The sequence below is a fragment of the Phocoena sinus genome, chromosome 11 (assembly GCF_008692025.1).
Source record: "Phocoena sinus isolate mPhoSin1 chromosome 11, mPhoSin1.pri, whole genome shotgun sequence".
NCBI lineage: Eukaryota > Metazoa > Chordata > Mammalia > Artiodactyla > Phocoenidae > Phocoena > Phocoena sinus.
The window spans coordinates 42,512,066-42,534,051 of NC_045773.1; the positions used below are offsets into that span (position 1 = coordinate 42,512,066).

The window sequence follows — 21,986 nt, forward strand, 5'->3', positions numbered from 1 at the left end:
AGTATATTTTTTTGCTTGTTTTTTTAAATATGTTTTTTCCTTTTTGCAAAAGTCACATGTTCATATTAGAACATTTAAGAAATATAGTTAATAAATTAAAAATTACCTGTGATTTTACTACATGAGATAACCATTAATACTTTGGCATGTACGTGTGTGTGTGTGTGTGTGTGTGTGTGTGTGTGTGTGTGTGTAATCTTTACCAAAATGGGTTTGTAGTCTACATACTGTTTGGGAATCTACTTTTCCCTTTAACAGTCTATCATAGACGTTTCCCATGTCAATAGCTGTGTACTTTTATGGCTGTTTGATGTCAAGGACTATAGCATAAATGGCATTGTATGTACCAGGTAGTCCTTGCCTACCAAAGTTTGTTTGCTTTTAAAAGGTCTATGATAGGTTCTTCTGGCATCTGACTGTATTTTGCAGGCTGTATTTTTTTTCCACTTCTCTTTTGAACTTTCAGAAAAAATTTTAATGAAATACTTAAGACAGTTGAAAGGGTGTAAAGGATAATATGACGACCACTCATGTGTTCGCCTCCCAGCTTTGTAAATTAAAAAAAAAAGTTACAAAGACAGGTTAGCCTCTTTATATGCCCCACCCCCACTTCATTCCACTCCCAGCCTCCTCACCACCACAGAGGTGATCATTATCCTGAGTCACATCTGGTTTTCAGCATCTTGGTGTGGAGAGCACTTGAATATCTTAGGGCAGTGGCTTACAGTTGCTTGTGGATTCATAAGAACTAAACACAGATTACCAATCCATAACAATAGTACTGATAAAAAATAAAATAAAATAAAACTTGATTCCAGTTTAAACAGAACCCAATAACATTCAGAGCTGTGAATTATGACCTGGGAAAACTGGACTATTAGATGTGTTGCTCACCAATGAAAATTCACAAAGACCGAAACTGTCCCTGGGAAATCTAATGTAAATCAAAATTGTAGTTGATGAGTCAAATCCTCACTGTAATATTTACATAGGAAAGGATGCATTCAATGAAAACCATGTTAGTAAAATGAAAATAGAAGATCATCGGGAACAACGTAACTGTCCAGTGTAGAAAATCATTCACTTTTCCTTGGGGAAATTCTTTGTCAATAACTTGTTATTGGTATTGGCGTAACTCTGAACAGAACCCACATGTCGTTGGGATGAAAATATCCTGTCCCCATGCGTGGAATTGCTGCTTTCAAATGACCATCGCCTCTGTGGAATGTCAGAACTGAGGGGACCCCTAGCCTGACCCTGACACCTCTCTTTCTTACAGGGGGCGGTGCCCAAAGGAAATGCCACTAAAGAATTCATCGAGAGTTTACAGCTGAAGCCTGGGCAGGTAGTGTACAAGTGTCCCAAATGCTGCAGCATCAAGCCTGACCGAGCCCACCACTGCAGGTACACTGCCCCCGCCTGGGCTCCCCTCCTCACCCCCTGCGCCCCCGCCCTCGCCCTTCCTCCACGGGTGCCATCAGCAACAGGACTTCTGAACGTGCCCTGCTCTGGGCACGGAGTGACCACATTGACTCTCCATCCCCACCTGCACAGGAGGGCAAGGATGGGAAAGGGTGTTTGGTTCGGGCTCAGGACACTAGGCTTTGCCACACTTGCCAGAGGGCCCTGCCCAGGCCCTTGCTTGTCTCCACCCTTGTCTCCCAATCTGTGAAATGGAGGGGAGTCCTGCTCTTCCTGCCGCACAGCTTTATTACTTTATTAAGGGCACGTGAGACAAAGCTCTAGGAAATCATTCTGTGAATGTCTAGCCCCTGACACATTTAAGGGGCAGGTGCAATTTCACTTAAATTTTATAGGGAAATGAGGGGGTTGTCCTTGAAAGAAAAGAAAGACTTTTCTTTAAAACAAAACTTCTAGAGGTCTGACAGTTGTAGAGTTCAGTCAAAAAAGCCATTTCCCTGTTTTATCTGTGGTGGTTTTTCCCTTTTGGTTTTCAGATTTCTTTGTTGTTTTGAGTCTCCTTGACAAAAAAAAACTTCCAGCTAAATATTGCACTTTATCATGATGAGAACTTTAAATGCTAAATTACAGAAATAACGAACCCGTCACTTAGTCCCTTTTTCACACCAGCTTGTGTTCGGGGTGGCGAGGGGCTGTGGAGGAATGAACTGGCTCCTGATGTCAGGAGATATCATCGTCCTGAGGCTGTGGAAGCATCTGGGTTTTGTGCGAGGTCCGAGCGGCTGAAAGGTGGCTTTTCTGTGCGGGCCGCACTGCCCACCTTTTGGAGGAGGGCAGTCGGTCTCAACATCCAGATGCCATGGTCAGCTCCCAATACCTGCTGTGTCTCAGGCACCTCAGCCCACCCTGTCTCATCATCGTCATCCCCATGGTCACCCCCAGAGATAGCTCTGCCATAGGCATGACCCTCCCTAGATGAGGAATTAAGGCTCAAGGCGGTAAAGTGGCTGCTCCAAGGTCACACAGCCGGTGACTACGAGAGACAGGATTGGTTCCTGGTGTGTCTGGCTCCGAGTCTGGGGCTCTTTCCACTAGAACTCTAGTTTGGGATGACTTGTGTAACTTGGTATAACCATATGCATATTTTTCTGTATCTTTTTCTGTCTGTCGGAGAGAGCGATCTGGAGACCTCCCCAGCTAGTTGCCACTTCTCAAGGGTGAGGGCCAAGGAGCTTGGGCAGGGACCATGGGAACTGCCATCTCCTGTGGGGTTTTCTGTGTCTGGGTCATCTTGTTTCTGAAATCTGTATTAGAAACTAATTCAATGCTTTCTTCTTGTGCCTGAGATGGAGGCATCAGTCTAGCCTTTTCCTACCACCCCGAGGCTCGGGAACCCAGCTCTTCTCATCCCCTGGGTGATGTGATTCCTCCGGGCACATTCCTCCAGTGTGGTGGAGCGGGCTCCTGCCTTGAAGTTGGAGAGGTCAGCATTGGAAAGGCAGCGCTGTCCCTGCCACACTGGGGACTGTGGGCCAGGCACCACATCTCTCAGAGCCTCAGCTTTCTCCTTTGTAAAATGGGTTGTTCCTCCTTAGCTTGTGAGGATTAAGTATGAATATCTATCTGTTAATGGAGGAATGTGTGAGCGTTGGGGATGTGCTGGGTTTACATAGGCTGGACCAGAAACAGGGAAGTGTGAACTTTATAGAAAGAACTTGGGTGACCACAGTGGTTCTTTTCTCTTTCGTCCCTGAGCCCTTGGCAGCCTCCACCACCTGGCATTTTCCTCACCGCCTCCTCCTCACCTCTCTCCCCAGGATGATCCAAGGGAGGTATTCTTGAGCACTAATAAACAAATCAGCTTGAGCAAAACAAGAGCTGCTGATTCAGATGAACTTGAGTGAGGATGCCTGTGCATCGCCTGTTCCTGTGTCAGGAAATGTATGCTGACACCTGCTTCTTTGTGATGGCTTGTGGTGGCCCAGGCCATCTGGGGACCCATGGTTTTAGATAAGCAGAATCCCCAGCACACCAAACAGAGCTGGCTTTGTGACTGGGTGAGCCAAGGGGCCTGCTGCCCTGCTAGAGAAAGTTGGTGTCAGTCTTCCTGCTCAGGTGAAGGGGCCTGTGTCTGTGCCCAGCTCTTTGCTTCCTCTCCTCCCAGTAGTGTCATGGAATTTAAAACTTTTCCCTGAGCTCTGATGGGTACCACAAATATTCCCTGACCTTGCACCTGTAGGTGTTCCTTCCAGCCTGGTGATACGTGGCTGGGTCTTCCTTCCAAAGCAGGCTCCTTTCATCCTGGCGTTGAGGATCATGGAAGCCTGTGGAAATCCTTGGGGTGGGTGGGTCATGCTAACGGAGACAGCCAAGGTGTTAGGCTTATGTGTTAGGTTCTTCTTGCACAGGCGGTGGAGACCTCTGACCTTGGCAAAGCCTCACACCCCTCCCCACCTCCCAACAAACACACACACACTGAGATGAGACAGTTGGGGACTGCTTAGGGCCCCTGCCAGCTTGTTTATCAGTTACTGATAAATTTATATTGCACTAGCATTGGTTTTAAAGCATTTTACACACATCATCTCTAACCCTGAGAGAGCAGGGCTAGTTCTACAGAGGGTGGTTTGGAGAAGCTAAGTTTCTTTGCCGAGAGCCCAAAGTGGTGATCTGAGAGAAGTGTTCTTTCCTCTGGCCTTACCCTGTTTGGACACTGCCTTACCCCACATTGTCTGAGCTGGGGCCAGGATGTTATAGATGCCTTTTTTGCTTATAATTTTAATCATAGTGAATGAGGTGTGAGATGAAAACCTATATGGGGAGCATGGTCCCCTTGGTACCTCCTCGCTATGATTTTTTCTCTTCCTCTACTGTGGCATCCCAGCCTGAGGTGGTGGAGCCCAGTTCCCCATCTATAGTGTCAGAGCCTTCACTCCTCCAACCCTTGCTAAGCGGGGCCCCAGGTTTGGCTGTGGGCTGTAGTGGTGGATGGGACATGGCCCTGACCCAGGGGCCTCCCGCCCAGGCAGGGCAGATGCACTTGTCTGCCGTGATACAGTTTGGTGGGTGCCGCTGTAGGGAGAGTCACAGGGCCATCACTTAGGGTGGGCAAGAGGACCTCAGCCTGCTCCTTGGGGGCTGAGTGCCAAGGAAGGGCCCTTGTACCTCCCTGGAGAGGAGGGAGCATGAGCCCCAGGGAACCTGAATACACACAATCCGGTGAGCTTGTTGGGCTCTTCCAAGCTTGTGAAGGAAGTGCTCTGGGGACTGAAAATGGTAGGGAACCTGGAGGAAAAGGAGAGAAGCATCCTCCCTCTTGTAAAACCAGGATTTAAAAAGGCGGGGGCCGGTGGGGAGACTTCCTTGGTGGTGCAGTGGTTAAGAATCCTCCTGCCAATGCAGGGGACATGGGTTCAAGCCCTGGTCCGGGAAGATTCCACATGCTGCGGAGCAGCTAAGCCCATGCGCCACAACTGCTGACCCTGTGCTCTAGAGCCCGCGAGCCACAACTACTGGGCGTGTGTGCCACAACTACTGAAGCCTGCATGCTCTAGGGCTCACGTGCCACAACTACTGAAGCCCACGTGCCACAACTACTGAAGCCCACGCACCTAGAGTCCGTGATCCGCAACAAGAGAAGCCACCGCAATGAGAAGCCCGTGCGCCGCAGCAAATAGCCCCTACTTGCCGCAACTAGAGAAAGCTCGCGCACAGCCAAAAATAAATTAAAAAAACAAACCAACAAAAAAAAACGGGAGGGGCCTGGGAAACCCTGAAGGTAGGAATACCCCAAATACCTCCATTGAGGACATTTGGTCTTTTTTAGCAGCTGCCATTGAATGCTTAGGACATGTCTGTGTCCACAGCGTCTCACACAGGAGACACTGGAGTTGGTACAAGAGAGGAGTGCAGGCAGGAGCCCCAGGGAAGGTGGATTTCGCCAGGATGCAAGAGTGGAGAAAGGGCCCTCTGGGAGCCTTCCCTGGTTGCTGTGCTTGAGCTGCCCTGCTGTGTCTGGGGAGGGGACACCAGTGAGCCCACTGTGCTGTGGGAACTGGGAAGAAGACTGACTCTGAGGTGCCTGATTCCCAGTGGGGTGTCAGGGGTTGTGGAAGGCTCACTTTTTTTCTTCCTCCCCTTGAGGGCTGGTGCCTGAGATGAAATAGCCAGGCAGGTGTGGGCAGTCACCCCCTGGGCCTGGAGCACCCTTCACTTGGCCCACTGAGGGACCAGGCCTTGCCCTTGGTGCTCTCCAGGCCCCAGCCCCAGAGCCATTCAGGCTGGGTGTTTTGTGAGCCGTGGGTCAGTTAGCCTCTAAACAGCGCCTCCAGCCACATACATGGATGGACCTCCACCACCCACGTGCACTACCACCTGCCCCAGGAGCCCGCTTCTGAACAACTCTGTAAGCCGGAGGGAGAGGCGCCATCTTGGCATTTCCTGTCTTTGCAAATAGGAAACTCAGAGACCAACCCTCTGGACAACTTTTGCAACTCTCAGTGGGCTGTACTCCTGCCTACTTCTAGAAGAATGAGTAGTGTTCTAATTTGGCTGCCCAGTGAAACTTAGCCCATTGTGAAACCCAGCTTCCTAGGGTTCACACCTGGCCTCTTCAGAGAGGCTGGGAGGGGAGAGCAAGGGACAGATTTGCTTAATCTCTTAGACAGCTTTCAGAGGATGTCAGGCCATTTGGCACCTCTCTGCTGCTGAGCAAACACTGCCTCAGAGCACCCACCTGAAACCCCTTTTACAAAGAAGTACAAGTGGAAGAAAAACTGCTCAAGAGTCCAGAGCAGGGAGGTGGTTACCCTCAGGAGCTGCCCAGATAGGGAGGGGATTAAGAAACCCCAGAGCTGAGGAAGGACATACAAGACATGGGCTACGGGGGTGGTTCCATGGTGGGAATGTGTTGGCTGAGGCCCAGAATGCAGGGAGCTTTACTGCCTACTTGTCTGTACTTTCAAGATTGTACACTGGGAACAAGTGTTACCTATTCTTTCATTCATTCATTCAAATCGGTAACATACACAGAGAGAGAGAGAGAGAGAGAGAGAGAGAGAGTGAGTTGATTGATCAAGTAATGGAGTTGTGGTACCTGGCTTTCTCTTTATTGCCCTCCACGCCCCTCTCATGCGTCCTTTTCTTACCCCGCCTTTCTGGCTCCCAAGGAGATTTCTGGAGCTGGTTCAGCATCTCTGAAATGTGCCCATTCCCCATATGCCTGTGTTATCATGACCCCTTGAAGCTGTGGGAAGAACAAGGGTGGAGACCAGAATGACCCCACCACTCGTCTGAGCCAGCATCTGTTCTCACTTTCTCTTATAACGGTACTCACGTCCTGTGGGGGGCAGGGGGGTACCCAGGTCTGCCTTGCCACCAGAGCTCATGCCATGCTTAGAAAAGCCCACGCCTCCCCCTTGGGGTGCAAGTGAGCCCTCCTTCAGAGTGGTCTGTGCTTCCCGGCCTGCGGTCTGGGAACAGCTCGCCTCCATGCCCAGAACAGCTCCTTCTGCGCCATCCCTGCCCTGTCTGTGGGTCAGCCAGAGCTCAGCGAGCACTGTGTGTGAGCATGAGGCAGCCTTCTCTTCAGCAGGCCCCTGAGCCAACGCTTCCCCCAGGGTCCACCCACCATAGCCCACCTTAGTAAGAACCTGAGATAAAGTTGGTTATGGAAACTACTAGAAAGAAAAGCTGGTGTAAACTAAGGGACTGTCAAATATATATATAATTCTATTATTTCCAAGCTTGTATATATAGTATTTCAAACTGTTTTGAACAAATACTGCCCCCAAGATAAATGTTAGGGAGGCTATTTTAATGAATCGAGAATGAAACAATTTTTTTTTTTTTTGCGGTACGCGGGCCTCTCACTGTTGTGGCCTCTCCCGTTGCGGAGCACAGGCTCAGCGGCCGTGGCTCACGGGCCCAGCCGCTCCGCGGCATGTGGGATCTTCCCGGACCGGGGCACAAACCCGTGTCCCCTGCATCGGCAGGCGGACTCTGAACCACTGCACCACCAGGGAAGCCCCAAGAAACAATTTTTAATGAGCCCATCTATTGGCAAATCGGTCTTCCTGAACTTGAGCTTTGGGAGTAGTTGCTTTTGAGGTCCCATTAGCCTTGTGCTCTTGTTTCAGATTCTTACTTGTATGGTCCAAAAAGGGGTGGGGAAGGCATTTGCTATCAAATAACAAAGCTTCAAACAGTCTCAGTCCAAAAATTATCCCAGTAACAAGTTAGTAATTTGCAAATTAGTGGGATTTCTGATCAACACTTAAGCTCAAATGACTTTTCTGCTGTTTTGGGCTAAGTGGATATTATCTTAGAGCTGCAAGGTCCTTAGAGGGGGACTTCCTGCCGCCATGTGACGCACTGCTCGTGACCCCACTCTGAACTCTTCTAGTGCTCTCTCTCATCAGCCGCACCCTGGGAGGTTCCCTGGTCAGGTTTTTGGTCTTTGGGGGGAAATTAGGAGCAGCTGTATCCCATCTCATCCTGTCAAGTTTTTGAAAGTGCTGCTTCTTTCTGTCCTTTCAGTAAACCACATTTTCAGCCCACTGTTACCTCAGGAGAGCAGTCTCTTTCTCAGCCATGTCAGTTCCAGCCTGTTTTTATGTGAAACAAGATAAGAGGCCTTGGAGGTGGATTACGGTCCCCTTGTTTGGAATGATTGTGACCCTGGAGGTCCTGGCCCTGCCTTCCAAGCCCCTTGCAACACACATGCAGCAAAACATTGGGTGGCGCCCTAGAGGCCACTTGCCAGGAGTGGTGCAGGAGCATGGGTTTTGAGTCCCCTCGACCCTCCCGCCTCCTTGAGGACCACCCTAAAGATCTGCCTTACGGCTCTTTCAGTGTTTGTAAGCGGTGCATTCGGAAGATGGACCACCACTGTCCCTGGGTCAATAACTGTGTTGGCGAGAACAACCAGAAGTACTTCGTCCTGTTTACAGTAAGTCAGCTTCCGAATTCTGCCCCGCCCTCTGTGAAGCAATGGAGACCTCTGTTCCTTCGAATTGTCAGCACTCACAGTGTTCTTTGCTGCTGTTCAGAAGAGTGCCTGGCCACGCAGACCTCCGCCTTTCTGCCAGAGCTCTCCTTGGTTCTACAAGTGCCCGTTCCTGTGCCCTTCACTTGAGCATCTAGAAAACTGACTCAAGTTGATTAGCTATAAGCAAGGGCCGTGTTCTGGGCCTCTATGCCTGGTGTCCCACCTAAGTAGCTAAAGAAGGCGGCAACCCTCCCTCAGCTGCAGGTAGGCGGAGTGTATCTAGCCTGAGGGCTGGAGGGGCCAATGGCAGTCACCGCCCTGACCTTTCAAGTGAGGAGCAGCAGCTGGCCTGGAGCCCCCAGGGCAGCCCAGGTCACACCTGGTGACACGTGCTTGTTTCTGTTCTTGTCCCACACGCTCCCAGTGAATGGCCGCTCACCTCAGACCCAGGGCTGGGGGCGGGGAACCAGTGGAGAAATCACCAGGTGCCTCTCTGGTCCCCCTCCTGCTCAGTCCTCAGCCTAAGTGTTCCTGAATGGGAGGTTCTGAGCACCCCGTCCCGGGAGCCGTCACGGCCAGAAGGTTCTCACAACAATGGCGTCTGCACTGCTTTCCTGTTTCAGATGTACATAGCTCTCATTTCCTTGCACGCCCTCATCATGGTGGGATTCCACTTCCTGCATTGCTTTGAAGAAGACTGGACAAGTGAGTATGTGCCAGGGCTTCCCTCCTTGCTGCAGGGGGGCGCATGACCCAAGCAGGGTGGGCTCTTTGTTTCCGTCTTGGTGCCAGGGGCCAACCTCATTTTATTAGATCTCCTGCAAGCCCATGGACCTATCAGGGAAGAAACAGCAGGGGCCCAAATATCTCTTCATGAAAAAAAGCAGCCCCTTAAAGTCAGTTCTACAGGTAATGTAGTGAGTTGGACAGACCCGCTAGCCTGAGTGAGCCCAGGGAAAATGCAGGCCCCCAGCAGGGCGGTGCATTCCCTGGAGTGGAGCTGTGCCTGCAGAGAGAGCTTTTGCTTCCATGTCTTTAAGTGAGGAGCTTTAATTGAAGGTCATTTTATTCCAACCTTGCAGAAATCCATTTTTAACATGGACGGTTTTCGTTAATCTTGTGTGTGTGTGTGTGTGTGTGTGTGTGTGTGTGTGTGTGTGTGTGTGATGGTTGTTTTTTTAACTGCTTAATCACCAATTTCCGTTAAGATTGTAGACAAATTCTTCCTGCTTTTGAAGTATCTCATTTAAATGTGCAAATGCGGGCTTCCCTGGTGGCGCAGTGGTTGAGAGTCTGCCTGCTGATGCAGGGGACACGGGCTCGTGCCCCGGTCTGGGCCCGTGAGCCATGGCTGCTGAGCCTGCGCCTCCGGAGCCTGTGCTTCGCAACGGGAGAGGCCACAACAGTGAGAGGCCTGCGTACCGCAAAAAAAAAAAAAAAAAAAAAAAAAGTGCAAATGCTGAAGAAGAAACTCCAACCACAAGATTGCATAAATCCTGAGGGAAAAATGTAGATGCTGAAAAAATAAATAAAATTTAAATTTTTTTAAAGAAGAATTAAAAAAAGTTATAAGAAAACAATTTTTAGTACAGTAGTCCCATCTTATCTGCAGGGGATATGTTCCAAGACCCCCAGTGGAATGCCTGAAACCTCAGATAGTACAGAACCCTATATATACCATGTTTTTTCCTATACACACATACCTATGATCAAGTTTAATTTATAAATTAGGCACAGTAAGAAAATATCTGAATTGCCAGCATCACTGCTCTTGCATTTTGGGGCCATTATTAAGTAGAATAAGGGTTACTTGAACACAAGCACTGTGACACCACAGTAGTTGATTTGGTAGCCGAGGTAGTAGGTAGCATATGCAGCATGGATATGCTGGACAAAGCGATGGTTCACGTCCCAGGTGGACAGAGCAAGATGGCGTGAGATTTCATCGCGCTACTCAGAACAGTTTGTATTTTAAAACCTATGGATTGTTTATTTCTGGAATTTTCCGTTTAATATTTTTGCACTGAGGTTGCCTACAGGTAAATGAAACTGCAGAAAGCAAAACCAAGGATAAGGGGAAGACTACTACAGATACTGGAGGAATTAAGAGAGGCCACCTGCTGGGCTCCATCTTTCACACATACATCTGTGAGACACATCTTGAGCAGAAACATCATATTTTCATTCTTTTTCCATTGATTGGTTCCCCCCTTCATTTCATCATTTTTTAGGAGTTTTGCTCTTCCTGCACATACTGACTTCTTAGGCTTTTTCTTCCTATTATTTCCCCCAGAACTTGTGAGGCTGTGAAAAGGACAGTATCTTTAGCTCCCAACCAGATATTGAGGCTTTCCCTGCCTCTGTAGTTTGCATCTGCCCCCCTTCAACAGTAAGTCCGCTATATACGAACAAGTTCCGTTCTCAGAGCACGTTCATAAGTCCAATTAGTTCGTAAAGTCCAACAACATTAGCCTAGGTACCCAACTAACATAATCCAACTAACGTAATTGGACGTGCAAACACACGTTCACATCTTTGAAAGTTCGCCACTTGAAGGTTTGTATGTAGGGGACTTAGTGTATCTCCCCGGTCCTGCCCCCATCTCTGCCTGGCTTGACCTCATTTAGGGGAAGAGAAATCCCATGGGTATTAGTCACCTCAGGCTGCCATAACAAGATACCATAGACTGGGAGGCTAAAACATTCATTCCTCACAGTCTGGGAGGCTGGAAAGTCCAAGATCACGGTACCAACCAATTCCATTCCTGGTGAGGACCCTTTTCCTGGCTTGCAGACGGCCCTCTCCTCTTGTGTCCTCACATGGCAGAGAGAGAAAAGCAAGCTCTCTGGTGTCTCTTTTCATAAGAGAACTAATCCTATCACGAGGGCCCTACCCTCATGACCTCTTCCAACCCTCATTACCTCCCAGGGGCCCTGGCTCCAAATAATATCACTTTGGGGGTTAGGGCTTTGGCATGTGAATTTCAGGGGGTGGTTTACAATTTAGTCCAAAACACCATGTCTCCCCATTTTCGTGACTGCCACAGTTCCAGCCCAAGCTAGAGAGGGGAAGGTCAGGATGTTAGTGAGAGTTCATAGTCAGGAGTTGGTACAGGATCCATGCCCACCCTGTCTGCCTTGTCCTGCCCACCACCCTGACCAGCCCAGAAGCCAGGCAGGTACCTGCCCCAGCTGTGGCCACCCAGGGCCAGCCCGTCAGGCTGCTGGGCCACCCTAACCACACCCTACCCAGCAAGGAACCAAGAAGGGAAGTCATGTGGAGCTGTTAAGTTCTGAGGAAAATGTGGGGAGATAAGGCATTTAGACAAGATGCTCTTACCCTGCCACCCATTCAGTGCTGGTGTGTCTCTAAGCTCATTCCAGATTTATGTCCTTTTCCTCTCCTGACATTCCTGTGAGGGAGCTAGCAGGGCAGCTTGGAGGGGGCACTTACTCCCTGAATTCCCAAAGCCGAGTGAAGCCCAGCTCTGCCCTGCAGGATCAGACCCCTTCTGTCAGGAAAACAGGCCAGAGCACTGGAAGAGCCAGAAACATGGGCCACGGCCCAGGTGTGACAGGCCCGGCAGCTGTTGGCAAGGGCAGGAGTCCTTGGGTAGTGAGTGCCAACCAAGGGGCCTGGACCAGTGCCACAAGTGGGGCCCCTGTCTCCCAAGGTGGTCCAGGGCTCTCCTGAGAAGCTGCCTTGATGGTGAAGAGCCAGAGAAGGGGTCCTCTGCCTGCTCAACCCCCCCCACCATCTCCCTCAGCACCTCTTCTTTTCAGTGGGCTGGGTTTCTGACTTAGACTCTACTCAGACAAAGGATTCTGCTGCCTAAAACAAAACCACACATCTGGTCAAACCTCACTGCTCTACAGTGGAGGGAGTAGAGGCCTGGAGAGGGACAAGGACTTGCCTCGGGTCACACCCAGGTCAGGATGAGGTCGTAGTAGGGGCCAGGGGAGTGAAAGTGTCTGCTCTGGGCCAGGTGGCTCTTCTGTCAGCTCCCCAGCTTCAGGACTGACTGTCTCAGGGACGCAGATGCTCCCGAGAGCGGGCCTTCCCCGTGGGGCTTACTGGGTCAGGCCAAGCCCCAGCACTTAGACTGCCCCCTGCCGAGCTGTAGATCCCACAGCCACTGAGTGATCCTCCAGACCTGGCTTTTCCTCTCACCCGTGAGCAGATAGAGGCACAGGAATGCCCAGAAAACCCACGGCCAAACCAGGCCTGGACTGAGGCCCCTCTACCTGTGCAACCTGCATTTTGCTCTCTGAGGAGAGGAGGGTCTCCCTGTGGTGTCATCAGGCCTTCGTGCCTCAGCTCTGAGTCCTTCTGGTCCTTCCAGACTGTGCTGGGTACTGTGCTTGGCACCAGGATGCAGACACCCGTGCTGTCCGGGAAGAGCGACGGAGAGCAGGGAGTGGTACATGTGAGGGAGGGGAAGCCGGCAAGGTCCAGCCTGCTGAGGAGGGCTTTCCTGAGGGAGAGCTGGTACGGCCAGGTGTGGGAGAGGACGGCCCCTGCCATGGCCTCGAAGCCAGAGAGGAGCCCTGGGGGTGGCGAGGGGCAGCCCTGAGCCCCATGTGTCCCTTCTCTTTCAGAGTGCAGCTCCTTCTCGCCACCCACCACAGTGATCCTCCTCATCCTCCTGTGCTTCGAGGGGCTGCTCTTCCTCATTTTCACATCAGTCATGTTTGGGACCCAGGTACACTCCATCTGCACGGATGAGACGGTAAGCAAGTGGGCAGCCTGCTCACCATCTACCTCCACAGCTGGGGTGGGGGGAGGGCTGCTTGCAGGCCAGACCTGGGAGCCCAGCGGCCAGGCCCTGGGTGTGCAGGGCACATTCCTCCATTTGCAGTGACTCGGGATCTTCTTCCTCCCCACTTGGGACTGGCACTCACATCACACCAGGAATGGGGCCCCGCAGCCTCGGCAAAGGCCTTCCACCTTCCCGTGATGATTCTGTCTTATACACGGCTCTGGGTCGGGCATTCTGCTAGGCACTGGGATGCCCTTCCCATCCAGTGGCCACAGGCTTGGAGACAGGTGGTGGACAAAGGCCACCCTGACCCAGGTGGCACAGACAGGGTCGGCTTCCCAGAGAAGGTGCCTTCACGAACAGGTCCTGAGGATGGAGTCAGGAGACAGCTCAGCTTGAGCCCCCAGAGCAGTGGGCAGCAAGATCCGGCTCTGGTCCTCATCTGCTGCCTTCTACCTGCCCCCACCTTCCGCCCTGCTCACAGCTCCTTCTCTGGGAGCTTTGAAGCTGCTGGCTCAGCCAAGCTGGAGCCCATACCCCTGGTGCCACTGCCACTACCTCTCAACCTTCCTAAGGTGTCCAAAAGCCTCCAGGTGGTCAGTCCGTGGCTGTGATGTGGGCATTTCTTCCCTGTTTGGGTTTGGGGTCTGGGTAAGGGGCCCCAGGAGGAAGGGGCAGCCCTTAGCTCTGGGGTGAGGTCATGAGTTCCTCCTGGCTTCCCAAAGTCCCCTTCAGGTAGCAGCTCTCAACAATCGTCTAGGGTTCTTTGGGGGAACTTCAGCCGATTGGGTAGTCAGCCTTAGATGGAGGCTCGTAGGAAGACTCAGTTGTTGCTGCTGCTGCTGAGGCCCCATTCCTGTGGGTGTGGAAATTCAGCATGTGGAGAAGGGTGATGCTGCCGGCTGCCAAGGCACCACCATTTGGATCTGCGGCAATTCCCCATGGTTTAGAAGGTTGGGTGCCTCTCAGCACCTTTTTTCTTTTATAAGCATTCATATCATTATAAAAGAGTGTCTGTAAAAATAGTAGCCAATGGTGTAGATCCAGCTGTGTATCCATGCAGTAAATGTGACAAACTTCTCTGCATAAGACCTGCAGGGAACCCAGAGATGACTATCTGGCCCTACCCGCTGTTGGGACACCCCCCAGGCCACACAAGCCATGGTCTGGGGGAGCTAGAAGGAAAACTCTCATGGCCCTGGTCCTAGTTGTTCTTCCCCCTCAAGGGTATTCCTAAAGGGAGTCACATTGAAAGGAAAGGAGAAAGAAGCCAAGGGCCTGCAGCTTATGGGAAAGGGCATCTTGCCCTTGGCCTCTATTGTCCCAGGGCCCTAGGCTGGGAACCTAGGTGTCCGACCCGGACACCTGTTTGGGATGCATAGGAGAGCCAGGAGGGCCCATGACCTCCCACTGCCCAGACTCAGACTGGGCTGTCCCCTCAGGCCCCACCCCTGCGCCTCTACCTCACAGAGACCACAGCAGACAGGCCCCTGGCCAGGCTCCTGCCAGGCTGCTTCTCCCCTGTCCTCCGGCCCCACCCGCTGACCAGCTCCTTCAGGAGAAGGGAAAAGGGAGGGATCAGCCTGCTCCCCCCGGCCACATTTTTCTTGCGAGACTTGGCCAGGGGGTCGTGCGGGCTCTGTGACAACTGCTGAGATGGCCTTGGGTCACACTTCTCCCCAAAGGAGCACAGGAAGGCCTTTGCCGGGGCTGAGGCTGAGGCTGAGCGGTCTGTCCGTGCGGCCCTTCTAACCTATACTAATCCGTCTCCTTCCTCCTCTGTGGTGACCTCTCCCTCCTGTTCCACCTCCTCCACTGTGCCTCGCCAGTCCCGCTAAGCAGGGCGCTCCTTGGCCTCCCAGGCTGGGGGGCCTAACAGCACCAGAGCTGGTCCTTTGACTTGGTTCTTTTTTTTGTCTGCAAAGTGGTCATAGTAGCTTCAGACTTACCATGAACTGTTCCCAAATTAATGGCCGTCCTTGGCTATCATGATCTCAAGCTCCCCGCCAGCTGAGGCTTCCTGCGCCCCAGCCTTCACAGTGCTCCCACACACACAGCTCAGAACCAGGCCTGAAGCGCCTCTGCAGACCCAGCAAGGACTCACTTAACAAAACACTGGATTGCACAACTAGGAACAGTGGCTTAGGGGCCTGCTGACTTTGCTCATTTGTCCCTTCCTTCCTGGAGGGACTTATACATGTGTGCCTATATGCCCACCCCCCCCCAAAAAAAATTATGATTTTTTTCTTTAGCACTTTTTATGAGAGAAAGAGAAGAAAAATGTACTATGTAGATGAGCTTCGTGGCTTTAAAAAGGAAGCATTTACTCCATTCACCTCAAGCTAATGGATATCTCTCCCCCAAACCACAGCAGTAAAGTGCTTAACTGAAAGGATGATTGTTCTTGTTTTCAGGGAATAGAACAATTGAAAAAGGAAGAGAGAAGATGGGCTAAAAAAACAAAATGGATGAACATGAAAGCCGTTTTTGGCCACCCCTTTTCTCTAGGCTGGGCCAGCCCCTTTGCCACGCCAGACCAAGGGAAGGCAGACCCGTACCAGTATGTGGTCTGAAGGACCCCTGACCAGCATTGCCACTCAGACACAAACCACATCCCAGCACTACCATCCAATCCGTTCTCATGAACGTTTAAACCGAAAAAGCAAAACAACTACTCTAAAACATTTTTTTTAATGTCTCAAGTAAAATGGCTGAACATTGCAGAGAAAAAAAAAATGTCCCCATGTTTTATTTTTAAAAGATCATCCTTTCTATTTTTTTGGTGACCGAAGCTGCTTTTCTTTTTTCCTTTTTAAAATCACTTCTCTGATCTCTGGTTTCCTCTCTGCTGTCTGTCTGGCATGACTAATGTGGAGGGCGCTGTCTCCAGGCCATGCCCCCTTGTACTAACTGAGTCGTGACACTTGTGCGTGGATGGACCGGCCCGGACACCTGTTTGGGACGCATAGGAGAGCCAGGAGGGCCCATGACCTCCCACTGCCCAGGAGGCAGTGGCGAGCGCCCAGATGGGAGTTAAAACCTCACCGAAGATGGATGCTTACTCCTTGTGACCTGAGAGGGCCAGGATCAGGGATGGAGCCCTTAAAAGGGTCCTTGACACAGTGGCCTCATCCCCCATGTGAACACGATTCGCCTCCTAATTCACAAAATCAATTTCCTGCCTTGTAAGTTAGGGGCTCTGGGTGTGTAGAATGACTTGTGGGGTGGGGGATGGAGATGAAAGGGGTCTTATTTGTATTCTGAATCACCAGTTATATTCCAACTCTGATTATTTGGAAGAATGTGAAGAAGTTTTTCCAGTTCAAAATGCCTTATACAATCAAAGGAAGAAGAAAATGACCCAGCTTCAGGCGAGCTACATTTCCCTCATCAACGGTTGCTTCTTCTCTGACCTCCCCACCTCCCTCCCTCTCCTAGCGAGGTGTCGGTTAAGCAGTGCTACTGCCAAGTGAAACAGCCTCAGCTCCACCGTCAACCCCTTCTTCCTCATTTTGTAAATCCCTGCAGTGGGTTTACTTTCTGACATTTTAGACCCATAAATGTGCACATACCCGTGTCTTGTCTGTATTTTAACCTGGGAGACCATTATCCTGCGTGGGCTGACCGTGATGCAAGGGCAACGTTACAGCCAAACATTTTAAAGTTGAGAGATGGCCATCCATCCACTGGAATCGGCAGACACACCTAAGCCTGTGGCGCTGAAACTGACTAGCTTTTCCATTTGCCTACTTGTGTGTTGAGTCTCATTTGAAGGAGGAAGGGCCTGAAGACAGTGGCGGGAGGTGAGGGGACAGGGAGTACGCATCAAATGCAGAGGTCGCAAATCCGAATACCATCTCAACGTGGATTTGTTTTTTTAAGCGATCACCACAAACCTTTTTTTATCTTTTGCTTGGGGTGGGTTTGGGGTGAGGTTTATTAAATCAGCCCTGGGTGAGGAGAGACTTCATCTAGCTATGTGATCTTTCAGAAAAGTAAGTGGAACATGCTGCCTCTTTTCAATTCTGTCAGTGCTTCCACATGGAAACAAAACGCAATAAAAGTTTTCCAAAACCTGTTCTGGCTGAGCTCCCGTCTCTCACAGTGTTACCCCTCAGGGAGAGCCGATTGTCCAGTCAACGTGAGTGTGCTGTGTTTGGGCATTTCTTTCATTGCTTTTAAAGGACATGTATGCATGCTTCCTCTCTTGAATGAGGTTTCTATTGTGTTGCCGCTAAGGGACGTTTACAGCCCCGCCTTGGACAAGGTGCCCCCACCGGGCCTCTCTCCTCTGGCTCTTTCTGCTGCCTGCGTCCCTTCTCTTATGCTTGTGGGCTCCCAGTTGCTACAGAAAAACTCATCAGGTCTGTGGAGTTTGCTTCTAGGGTTGGGCCTGGGAGAGAGACCCATTTTCTTCTGCCCACCCAGCAGAAGGCCAAGTCAAGCCAGAGGAAATCACTGGAAGCTTCCACACACGCCCTGGGACATCGCTTTGAGGAGCTCTTCACCATGCCTCGGATGTTTAACCAAGGAACCCTGTGACCTTTCCTAAGTCAATTAACTTCGACCTGCCTCTGCTGTGCTATTTACGCCATGGTCAAGGCTGTGATGTGGGCTTTTTTTTTTAATGCTGCTTTTAAATCTACTTTATAGCATTTGTTTCCCATGTGCTTTCAGAAGAGAGAGTAGGACTCAGGGAATATTTTTAAGTATTCGGATGCCTCAAAATACCCCATCTTCAAGGGCATTTTTTTAAGTGACCCAAGTTGGTTCTTCCTCCCATGGAATTTCTAAGGAATACAGTAGATAGTGCTGAAGATGTATTGATTTTTTTTCAAATCCTAAAAATAGAAACTCATGATTTATACCTAAGCATACCATGTATATCTTTCCCAGAGGGAAAGTCTCCTTCTGACATCCTGTATGATTCTGTCTGGGTTTTTATGAGCCCTTTGGCTGAAAGAACGAATTTTCCCCAGTTCTCAAGCCAGAGTGAAATGCTATACTCAGAACATAGGAAGAGCTCAAAATTCTCTGTGTTCTTCCTGTTTCATCTTGTTGAGATGGAGAACGTTTTGCCAGGAGCACAATGACTAAGGAATGTGGCTGTCCTCTGCAGCATAGTGACAGGAAGAAACAGGCGTCCCTGAGCCCTCCTCAGTATTCCCAGACGTCTGATGAAGGAGGACACCTCTACACAAAGGCAGCCCTAGCCTTTTGCTTCAGCACAGGAATCCTGACAGCACTGAATGGTGTGTGCATGGGAAAATGAGACAGTAGTAGCCACAGTCTTTCAGAATGTGGGCTCTGAGGAGTGGAAAGGAAAAATAAAGAGGAAGGTGACTTGGCCAGTTGGATTAGGTGACTCCTTCCTGCCTGTCAACTTCCTGTTTGTGTTCGTAGCAACCAGACTGACCATGCAAAAGGCTTAGGAGCAAACAAATCTATGCATATTTGCATGGGCTTGGTGACGTCATGCACAAAGTGGATTCAGGTAGAAATGTATGTGCTACGTCTCCTTTTAATCATACCATCTCATCTTTGTAATACTTTTTCCTTGGAAGAACCCAAAGTGAGACATGTTGAGTTACCAGCTTTTAAAATCCAACTTCCTGGGGGCTCCCCTGGCGCAGTGGTTGAGAATCTGCCTGCCAATGCAGGGGACACGGGTTCGAGCCCTGGTCTGGGAAGATCCCACACGCCGCAGAGCAACTAGGCCCATGAGCCACAACTACTGAGCCTGCGCATCTGGAGCCTGTGCTCCACAAGAGAGGCCGCGACAGTGAGAGGCCCACACACCGCGGTGAAGAGTGGCCCCCGCTCGCCGCAACTAGAGAAAGCCCTCACAAAGAAATGAAGACCCACCACAGCCATAAATAAATAAATAGATAGATAGATAAATAAATAATCCACCTTCCTGATGAGGTAGGTTAAACAATGTTTATTAAACACTTAACGTGAGGTTGGCATCACACAGAAACCCCAGACTGAGAGGCTGGGCTGGGCTCTCCCAACTAGGCCAATGGGTTTTACGTTTTTCTCACTTGGAAACTTGTAGTGCATAAGCCTCCAGGGTGAGCCAGCCAGTAGAAGTGAGGGGTTCCAACCTTAAAGGGGACCTTAGTTGTCAAAGATACGTGAAGAGAAGAAGATTTTACTGGATTCCCTCTTGCGAATCTTCTTGCTGAGGATGTACTGAGGCAGTGCACCTCAAAGTGTGGTCCACAGACCAGCAACATCCTCATCACCTGGGGACTTATTAGAGATGCAGATTCTCAGGCTCCATTCCAGACCTGCTGAATCAGAAACTCTGAGGGGGTGGGGCAGCCGCGATCTGGATTTTCACAGCCCTCCCCGTTGATGGTGACGCATGTTCAAGTCTGAGGATCCACTTGGGGCTTGCAGGGGTTGCCCAAAGGCCTGCTGATTAAGCGATCCTGTGTGCTGCGGGACTCAGTGTGGTGCTGGGTGGGCTGTGCCCACTGTGAGCCCCTCTTCCCTCATAACCAGCGGCCTCCCCAGCCAATGAATGCTGAGAAGACAAGGAAAGTATTTGTTAGAAGGAGAAGCCAAACTGTTAGTCTGTCCAGCAATCTTTCTCCACATCTTATCTGGCCAACTGGTTTCTGGACCAAGGGGCCCTTTGGGTGAAGAACCATCCCAAAAGGAGATGAGACAGAGTGAAGCCAAGGTCCTCCCAGTGGGAGTGGTGGCCAGTGAGTGATTAGAGCCTGGCGCAGCCATGCACATGAATGTCCCGGCCTTTGGTTTCCATCTGTGGACCTCAACACCCATGTGGCTTTTTCTTGTATCTTTTAAATACATATCTGCCTGAGAATCGCCTAACAAAGGATAAAGGATTCACAGTGAAACAAAAACAAGCCACTGACGAGTCTACTCTCCCAAACCAAAGACTTCATTCCCCGACCCCGCTTTCTCAAGAAAAACTCATTAATGACTTGAGCCTCGTGATTACCCTAGCAAAACTGAGTGAGTCCCAGGGATCCCTCATCTGCGCACACGGGAGCTGATGACGCCGATCCAAGGAATTATGAAAAGTGTTGCAGAATAGTGTTTGCAAAAACCTTCGGGGGGAAGACAACGTGCTCTGACATGGACATAAAGGATGCCCTGAATTTCTGCAGCTGAGGTCATGGGGTGATGGGGCCTTGGGCCCTGGCCTTGGTCTTTGGTTCAAATCCCTGCTCAGCTACTTCCTTCCTGTGTGACCTTAGGCAGTAATTTACTTAAGCCTCAGTTTTCTCGTCTGTAAAATCAGGGAGATAATCTAAATCACAAAATTGCTGTGAGGATTCAAAGAGAGAAATGAATGTAAGTGTTAGGATGGTGTCTGGCACATTGTATGGCTTTAGGGAATGTTAGCTCTGTTGAAGCTGTACTTTCAGACCGTGTACACAACTGTTCATGATGTGTGAGATCAGTGTATTGGTTTGCAACCGAATTTTTTTAAAGAAATAAAAAATAATGCATTGCACCTTGTAAAATACATATTGTTTCATGAAACTTCCGGGGGGAGTGGGGCGGGTGTGCGCGCGCGCGCTCACATGCAACGGAAGTGTATTTCCTATTGTGGGCTGCACTAAAAAGATGTGAAACCACTGATGAGAGAGTTGTCTGGCCACCTCTGGGGAGGACACATTTGCATAAGCTGCAGCACCTCCGACTTTCTATGTCTGAGATGCAGGGAGCAGGGGGACCTCCTGCTCTTGCTCCGTGGGCCTTAGCTGAGGCCTTACAGAGCATGTGCCTGGGTCTCTACCTGCTAGGGAGCCGCAGTCCTGGTACATTCATTCTGGGGCATTCGTGAGTTTCTTTATAGATCACAGCTCATGTGTCACCCAGGGAGACCAGGCCCAAAAGGCCCAAGTCACACACTCCCTGCAAGAGGTGCTGGTTTAGGCTGTTGCCCCCTTACCAGGGATCAACCATTCTTGTCTGCATGAGCCTAAAGTGGGTATCACTGCTGCCTCCGCAAACCTCCAGCTTGAAACTCTGCCTTCAGGACACCTTTATATCCACACAGAACTCAAAATTGCATCCTGCCAGGAAAAAGAAACCCCACTGGCTCCTCCTGAACCTGAGGGTCCAGACCCTCAGCCTTGCTTAGGCATCAGATTCGTTTGGAATAGTTTCTCCTCTTCAAACCCAGAGCTGACACTCCTGGATGTTTACTTAACTGCTGAGGAGGTTCATCTGGTGGGCAGGCCAGGCTCCATCTCGAACATTTTTACGAGCTTGCTGAGGAGGTTGAGTAGAGACCAAGTGCTCTTCTGGGAACACGCCACCACAGGGGAAAATCATCATCCTGTGGGCTCTCTTTTTTTTTTAATTAAAAAAAAATTTTTATTGAAGTATGGTTGATGTACAATATTATATGTTACAATATATGATTGAAAAATTTTAAAGGTTATACTCTATAATTATTATAAAATATTGGCTATATTCCCTGTGTTGTACAATATATCCTTGTAGCTTATTTTATACAGAACAGTTTGTACCTTTAATAACTTACTCCTATATCGCCCCTCATCTTTTCCCTCTCCCCACTGGTAACCACTAATTTGTTCTCTATATCTGTGAGTCTGCTTCTTTTTTGTTATATTTCCTGTTTTTTTGTATTTTTTAGATTCCACATAGAGGTGATATCATACAGTATTTGTCTTTCTCTGTCTGACTTATTTCACTTAGCATAATACCCATCCATGTTGTTGCAAATGGCCAAAGTTCTTTTTTATGGCTGAGTAATATTCCATTGTGTATATATACCACATCTTCTTTATCCATCCACCTGTTGAC

The 21,986-nt window shown here is 50.0% G+C and overlaps 1 protein-coding gene across 5 annotated transcripts in view; it reads left to right on the top strand.

The window, feature by feature from the left end:
• The window catches only part of ZDHHC3 (zinc finger DHHC-type palmitoyltransferase 3), a 56,182-nt gene that overhangs the window by 25,975 nt on the left and 8,221 nt on the right, over nucleotides 1–21,986 (top strand). Inside the window, exons 3-7 of one of the 5 annotated variants that reach the window (XM_032647338.1) lie at nucleotides 1,280–1,404; nucleotides 8,275–8,371; nucleotides 9,034–9,115; nucleotides 13,009–13,139; nucleotides 15,584–17,248. In XM_032647338.1, coding sequence (XP_032503229.1) covers nucleotides 1,280–1,404; nucleotides 8,275–8,371; nucleotides 9,034–9,115; nucleotides 13,009–13,139; nucleotides 15,584–15,742 — 594 coding nt within the window. In that variant the 3' untranslated portion in view covers nucleotides 15,743–17,248. Of the gene's footprint in view, nucleotides 1–1,279; nucleotides 1,405–8,274; nucleotides 8,372–9,033; nucleotides 9,116–9,235; nucleotides 9,320–13,008; nucleotides 13,140–15,583; nucleotides 20,665–21,986 lie in introns of those variants that run through there. The other 4 variants (XM_032647340.1, XM_032647337.1, XM_032647339.1 and 1 more) reach the window with 4 other exon arrangements.